Source organism: Manacus vitellinus, unplaced genomic scaffold, assembly GCF_001715985.3.
Source record: "Manacus vitellinus isolate BGI_N305 unplaced genomic scaffold, ASM171598v3 scaffold_497_pilon, whole genome shotgun sequence".
Classification (NCBI taxonomy): Eukaryota; Metazoa; Chordata; class Aves; order Passeriformes; family Pipridae; genus Manacus; species Manacus vitellinus.
The window spans coordinates 1-7,033 of NW_021940601.1; the positions used below are offsets into that span (position 1 = coordinate 1).

The 7,033-nt window shown below is 48.2% G+C and overlaps 1 protein-coding gene and 3 non-coding genes across 4 annotated transcripts; all 4 read right to left on the reverse strand.

Annotated features, from left to right (window-relative positions):
* Positions 1-1,864: 1,864 nt before the first annotated feature.
* LOC103757295 (heat shock cognate 71 kDa protein) lies at positions 1,865-6,774 on the reverse strand. The gene is made up of 8 exons (XM_018078625.2): positions 6,539-6,774; positions 5,859-6,064; positions 5,619-5,771; positions 4,308-4,863; positions 3,789-3,991; positions 3,317-3,515; positions 2,823-3,055; positions 1,865-2,349 (listed from the first exon to the last, which is right to left on the reverse strand). The coding sequence occupies exons 1-8, from the start codon at positions 6,741-6,743 to the stop codon at positions 2,164-2,166; spliced, it is 1,941 nt and encodes a 646-aa protein (XP_017934114.1). The 5' UTR covers positions 6,744-6,774; the 3' UTR covers positions 1,865-2,163.
* On the reverse strand, positions 2,653-2,749 carry LOC115307738. The gene has a single exon (XR_003916084.1). It is a non-coding gene; the product is annotated as a small nucleolar RNA SNORD14 (small nucleolar RNA).
* On the reverse strand, positions 3,601-3,697 carry LOC115307737. The gene has a single exon (XR_003916083.1). It is a non-coding gene; the product is annotated as a small nucleolar RNA SNORD14 (small nucleolar RNA).
* Positions 4,068-4,158, reverse strand: LOC115307739. The gene has a single exon (XR_003916085.1). It is a non-coding gene; the product is annotated as a small nucleolar RNA SNORD14 (small nucleolar RNA).
* Positions 6,775-7,033: the final 259 nt, after the last annotated feature.

Sequence of the window (7,033 nt, forward strand, 5' to 3'; positions counted from 1 at the left end):
CAGAACTCTGCAGCAGCCCCTTCTGTCCCGCTCTGGGTCTCACATCCCTGTGGCCAGACCCTCTCAGCCTGTACCTGTGCTTGTTTAGGATTCAGAAACCTCCTCCCTGAGCCTGACCAGGCTGGTGGATTTGAACCAGAGCTCTGACAGCCCCCACCAACACCCTCCTGTGAGACCCGTGCTGGTTTAACCCACTGATCCTAAAATACCCTAAAATACCACTTTCCCACCCCCATTTCCACTTGGTATCCCTTAGGGCAACAAAGGCATCACACACCATTCATGGGAGGTGCTGCCACGGATCCAATTAAATGCCACAAATATTTTTGGGTGACATCATTCAAAACCTTAGAGGGGCAACCAAAAAAGGTGCCTCTGTGCCATTCCATGGTCAGGTGCTGCTATCTGGTGGCCCAGCACCAGCAGTGCCAGCAGGGCCCCCCCAAACTGAAAGGAATTTAAACCCTGCAGTGCAACACTTATTTCCCACTCAATTTCGTGGGATTAATTAACGTTGTGGTTATTCCCCTAATTATTATCAGGGGACCATAACAGCTGGTAGTGCAGGGGATGTTGCAATCAGCAGGCACAGGCTGAGGGGACACTGAGGGACAGTCTGTCCTATGCCAAGGTCACCTGGGACAGGTTTATTTGTTCGGTGGTTTGCCCAGGGCTGTGATTGGGGTCTGTGATGAAAACAGGGATGAGCACACGGGGATGGTTCAGTTCCTGCTGAGCAGGGCTGGCACAGAGGCCTCTTCTGCTCCTCATCCCACCAGGGGAGGCTGGGGGGCACAAGGGGACACAGCCAGGTGACCCCAAGGGATCCCCCAGACCCTGTGGGGTCATCAGCATAAAGAGCTGGGGGAAGGAAGAAGAAGGGGAGACAGGGATGGGATTTTTCCTCCCTGGTCACCATCAGGTGTGATGGAAAAATAAATCCCTTGTTTTGCTTTCCCATCACCAGTTAAGCTCTGTGTCACCCCCCGGGCTCTCTCAGCATTGCTGTGCCCCCAAGTACCACTCACAGCTCTGGCACTGCAACCCAAAAATGAAGTGTAGGAATTTGAATGCCACAGGCAGCTGAGGGAGCTGGGTTTGCATTTGGAGGGAACATGATCCCTGCCTGGGATCCAGTGGCAGGATGCACAGGAACAGCTCCAAGCTGTGCTGCAGGGTCAGACTAGACAGGGAAATGCTTCCTTCCTGAGAGAGGGGCAAACACTGCAAAGAATTCCAGAGGTGATGTCCCAGGTCAGTCCTTTGCCTGTGGTTTTAACACCGGGTCTTTCAGCCCTGCTCAGGCAGCTGGACTGGATGATCTCTCCAACTTCCTTCCAACTGATCCTGGCCTAGAGGTTTTCAAGGACTGCACCTGAACTGAGAACTGCCACTCCTCTGCTCCAGGCTTCACTGGGAGCAGACTGCTGCTATATAAATTGATATTTAACATTAATATATCAGCAGTTTCCACAAAATACACAGCATTACTGCCCATTATTGCTGAAAAGGCCACCCAAAACCACCTCCCACCCAGCAATGGCTTCTCCAGACTTCAAGCCACCTCTGACTCTGCCCTTCCTGCAAGCCAGATGCTTCAGCTCATAAATGCTTTAAAGACCAAATCATTATCTGTGTCTGCTTTACAAATGCCATTTATTGGCCAACATCTATGATAATCAGCTTTTAAGTTCTTCCATAAAAATGCATCCAGACCATAATTCCCAGGCAGCATCTGGCTCCCCTCCCTACTCCAGCACCCACTTGGATCATGTTTAGGTATCATTAATATCTTTATTTACCCTGAAGTTTACTTTCTTTTCCCTTCATCTACAAATACAAAGAAGTGAAGACAGAGACAGTGTGATGCCCATTAAATAGTTTTTATTCTTTAGGACATGAACTGCATTTCCACTCATTACAGTACTGTAAAGTGCAATGGTTTCATCTCCCTCCTGTGCACACTTTCAAGTATTTAAAATGCCCAGAAAATGTTTCTTTTTTTCTCTTGAATTTTTGTTTTCTTTTTACAGCAGCTGAGTTATGGAGTTTTAATCTGGCAAAACCAACCCAGATGTGCCTACAGGTTTGGGTCCTTCACTCTACCCCCCACCTGGGGGTCCTCCAACACTAACTGCTAGTGGAATGCATTTCCCAGTGTCCTTAATCCACCTCCTCGATGGTTGGTCCAGAAGAGGCTCCACCAGAGGGAGGAGCTCCACCACCTGGGAATCCTCCAGGCATCCCACCGGGCATCCCTCCAGCGCTCTGGTACAGCTTGGTGATGATGGGGTTGCAAACCTTCTCCAGCTCCTTCTGCTGGTGCTCAAACTCCTCCTTCTCGGCCGTCTGGAAAACACAAGAGCTCAGTTAGTGTTGCTCTCACTCATGGACACAACCCAAGAAGAAACCAGGATTATATATTCTAAGAATCTAGGCTTATATTTAGTCCAGATCATTATTATTATTATTTTTGCTTATGCTCAGCCCCACCACAGATGTAAAGTAACTTTTGCTCGGTCTAGTTTCAACACTACCTAGTACTTCTATCACTCTTTAATCTTAAGGTCCTGCTGCTCCAGGAGCAACACATGAGGTCAGAACACTCCTGGGAGAATTCCAGCTGGAAAAAGGAGGGTTTGGAAGCTGTGGTCGCTCAGACATCCAAGGAAGGAACTTGGACCAACACAAGTCTTGCGACTTCTGGTGGAAACTACGAATGGCTTTGGAGTCACTTTCATCACAGCAACCAGAGCTTCTCCAGCCTCCTGGACGAGCCCAGCCCATGGACATGGACACCAGGACCATGGAATGTGACCTACCTGATTCTTGTCCAGCCAGTTGATGATCTCATTGCATTTGTCCAGGATTTTCTGCTTGTCCTCGTCAGAGATCTTGCCCTGGAGCTTCTCATCCTCCACAGTTGCTTTCATGTTGAAGGCATAGGACTCCAGGGAGTTCTTGGAGGACACCTTATCCCTTTGCTTCTCATCCTCTGCCTTGTACTTCTCTGCCTCCTGCACCATCCTCTCGATGTCCTCCTTGCTCAGCCGGCCTGCAGAACACAGGGCATGGTTTGTGCTCAGTCACAAATTCCCAGGAGTTAAAAATCACACATTTCTAGTTAGTTTGGGCAGGCAGAAGAGGCCCAGAATGTGCTTTCTTAGGAACTCATGAACTACTGCACCAGCAGCAAACCAAGGCTCACAACTATAATCAGTGTGAAAGTGCCAATTACAGCCAAATTGTGATTAAAATAAAAAGCACACTTCAGAGCTCTTCAGCCTCCCACCCTCAGGAACACACAGGTCCTTACCCTTGTCATTTGTGATGGTGATCTTGTTCTCCTTGCCAGTGCTCTTGTCCACAGCAGACACGTTCAGGATGCCATTGGCATCAATATCAAAGGTTACTTCAATCTGAGGGACACCTCTGGGAGCAGGGGGAATGCCAGTCAGCTCAAACTTGCCCAGCAAGTTGTTGTCCTTAGTCATAGCACGTTCTCCTTCGTACACCTAGTGAGCAAAACCATCCAGTTATGTCATTAAGGTTGACATTATTAAACCATAATGAGCTATTAATTATCCTGAGGGGACATGGTCGCTCAGACATCCAAGGAAGGAACTTGGACCAACACAAGTCTTTCGACTTCTGGTGGAAACTACGAATGGCTTTGGAATCACTTTCATCACAGCAACCAGGGATTTACAGACTGCAAGGACACACCACCCCTGGCCTAAGAGTTCCTGCAAGCATCTTATCACCTCAGCCCAGAGCTCTGTGCTCACCTGGATCAGCACCCCGGGCTGGTTGTCAGAGTAGGTGGTGAAGGTCTGGGTCTGCTTGGTGGGGATGGTGGTGTTGCGCTTGATCAGCACTGTCATGACACCTCCAGCTGTCTCAATGCCCAGGGACAGCGGGGTCACATCCAGCAGCAGCAGGTCCTGCACGTTCTCAGACTTGTCTCCAGACAGAATAGCAGCTTGCACAGCTGGGGAGAGAAAGGGGAAGTGTTAGGAGCCAGATAATGCTACAGATAAACTGTACACTACAGCCAGGCACATGGCTCGCTCAGACATCCAAGGAAGACTTTGGCCATCATTAGTAGACTTCTGGTGGAAACTACGAATGGCTTTGGAATCTGATTCATCATTGCAAGTCCAAGAAGATTTACTGATTTGGAGAGCTTTAGTCATCCAGGTGGTAAACAAAGGGCCTACATACACCCTGTACTGCTCTGAGACTTGAACTCAGGTGGCAGTTTGTACCACCACCTCCCACACTGTGAGTTATATTAACATAGTTACCTGCACCGTAGGCCACGGCCTCATCAGGGTTGATGCTCTTGTTGAGCTCTTTGCCATTGAAGAAGTCCTGCAGCAGCTTCTGGATCTTGGGGATGCGCGTGGAGCCGCCCACCAGCACGATGTCGTGGATCTGGGACTTGTCGAGCTTGGCGTCCCTCAGGGCCTTCTCCACGGGGTCCAGGGTGCCCCGGAACAGGTCGGCATTGAGCTCCTCGAAGCGAGCCCTGGTGATGGAGGTGTAGAAGTCGATGCCCTCGTAGAGGGAGTCGATCTCGATGCTGGCCTGGGTGGAGGAGGACAGGGTGCGCTTGGCGCGCTCGCAGGCGGTGCGCAGGCGGCGCACGGCGCGCTTGTTCTCGCTGATGTCCTTCTTGTGCTTGCGCTTGAACTCGGCGATGAAGTGGTTCACCATGCGGTTGTCGAAGTCCTCCCCGCCCAGGTGGGTGTCCCCAGCAGTGGATTTCACCTCAAAGATGCCATCCTCGATGGTCAGGATGGACACATCGAAGGTGCCGCCGCCCAGGTCGAAGATGAGGACGTTCCTTTCAGCACCCACCTGGAGGAGACAGAGCAATGTCTTTAATTCACCTCCTGCTGGGGGGTCAACAACTTTTCTATTTGCCCATCAGACAGTTAAACAGATTTCACCATAGCTTTAAACAATTATAGAACAGAACTTTTACCTAAGCACCTTTTCTACTGACTTCCAGAAATATTAATATTTCTTGTCAACGATTCCAATGGATAAAGACTTTTAAAACATTTAAAATACATATTGTAGATTGTACTACAGCTTTTAGCAATTAAGTAGAAGCCTTAGCTAAGCACCTTTTGCACTACATTCCTGAAATGTTGTTTTAATATTTCTGGTCAGGGATTCCAACAGATAAAGACTTTTAGAACATTTTATCTGTAGAAATCATACTTTAAAAAAGACATTAATGGGCACATTTCTTGATATAACTGAGTCAAAGCTGCTCAGAGGACTCAGAAACCTTGAAGCTGTTCCAAGGAGGACAGAAGATGGTAAAGAGGAGGATGAAGAGGAAGAAGAGGTCTTTGTGACTGCTTGTCAGTCAGGGGAGAGGTGTCTGAGGGAAGTCTGATGAGGCAAACAATTTTGGGCTGGGTACAACCAACAATTTAATATTCAAATATTAATTAGATATAGTTACAAAGATATTAAGGCCTACACTGTGGTGTGTGCAAGTGCACCTGAAGTGCTGTAAGAACTGCTTTCTACTCTTCTCTACTCAAAATTGTCTAGAACTATTTCTCCTAACTCAGACCTGATTTAACACCACACCATACCTTTTTGTCCAGCCCATAGGCAATGGCAGCTGCTGTGGGCTCATTGATAATTCTCAGGACGTTGAGCCCTGCAATGGTTCCAGCATCTTTCGTAGCCTGGCGCTGGGAGTCGTTGAAATAGGCTGGGACAGTCACCACTGCATTAGTAACAGTCTGAAAAACAGCAACCAACAGCTCAGTTATCCATGTCCACTGCTCAGAGAATCACTCACGACATTCCACTCGAGTCCTAAACCTCACCTTTCCAAGGTAAGCCTCTGCAATTTCCTTCATTTTGGTTAAAACCATGGAAGAAATTTCTTCTGGGTAGAAACTCTTTGTCTCGCCCTTGTACTCCACCTGCACTTTGGGCCTGCCAGCATCGTTCACCACAGTGAAGGGCCAGTGCTTCATGTCAGACTGGACCACAGAGTCGTCAAATCTGCGCCCAATCAACCGCTTTGCATCTGGAAAACACCATTTGAACATGAATATTATGTTTATCCACAATTAAAATCTCTAAGTTCTTCCTAAAACTGCAGAAAACCACGGAACATTGTGCTTAATCTGGAATTACAACTGCCTGTGTACAGGCATTGCTGACTTTCATCTCTTGGATATGGCACAAACTCAGTGGTACCATCTCAGAAATGCTGCAGCTGGACCATAAACCAGCATGAGACAGTTAAGACATTTAAAACAAAGTGCCAAGAAAACCTGCAGCAAGACAAGGTTTTAGCCCTAAGGCAATTACCTTCCTTGCATATAATATAAAATTAATTAGCAGTAATCTAACTGTATTAATCAGGCTAAAAACAAATTAGGGATTTTAATTTGCAAGAGGAAGCTCTAAGCCTGCTATTAGTAATTACTGTAATCAGGTAACATTTATCCCTTTGCTCAGCTTCTTTACACCAAGTCTGGTAGTCCTGCAGCCTTACCAAACACTGTGTTGGTTGGGTTCATGGCCACCTGGTTCTTGGCAGCATCTCCAATCAGCCTCTCTGTGTCTGTGAAGGCCACGTAGCTCGGTGTGGTCCTGTTGCCCTGGTCATTGGCAATGATTTCCACCTTCCCGTGCTGGAACACGCCAACACAGGAATAGGTGGTGCCAAGATCGATCCCGACAGCTGGTCCCTTCGACATCTTGTCTGGAAAATAAAAAGAAAAAAAGTTTCATTAAAAGGGAAGAACTGTTGAAGGTTGCCCAGAGAAGCTGTGGCTGCCTCATCCCTGAAGACTTCAAGGCCGGATTGGAGCAACCTGTTTCAGTTAAAGGTGCTCCTGCTCGCAGCCAGAGGTTGGAAGCGGTCGATCTTTAAGATTCCTTCCAATCTGAATTCCCCTGCTACTGCAGGATGACCCCTGCAATCCCGTTCCCGTTATCCCACGTGGCACCGGGAGCACACCGGGTGCATTCCCACTTTCCACCGCTT

Coding starts and splice junctions, on each gene's coding strand:
- LOC103757295 (XM_018078625.2), bottom strand. CDS start 6,743: ATGTCGAAGGGACCAGCTGTCGGGATCGATCTTGGCACCACCTATTCC. Junction 5,772..5,858: donor CAGAGGCTTACCTTGGAAAG/GTGAGGTTTAGG, acceptor GCTGTTTTTCAG/ACTGTTACTAATGCAGTGGT. Junction 3,516..3,788: donor AGCCCGGGGTGCTGATCCAG/GTGAGCACAGAG, acceptor TTTGCTCACTAG/GTGTACGAAGGAGAACGTGC.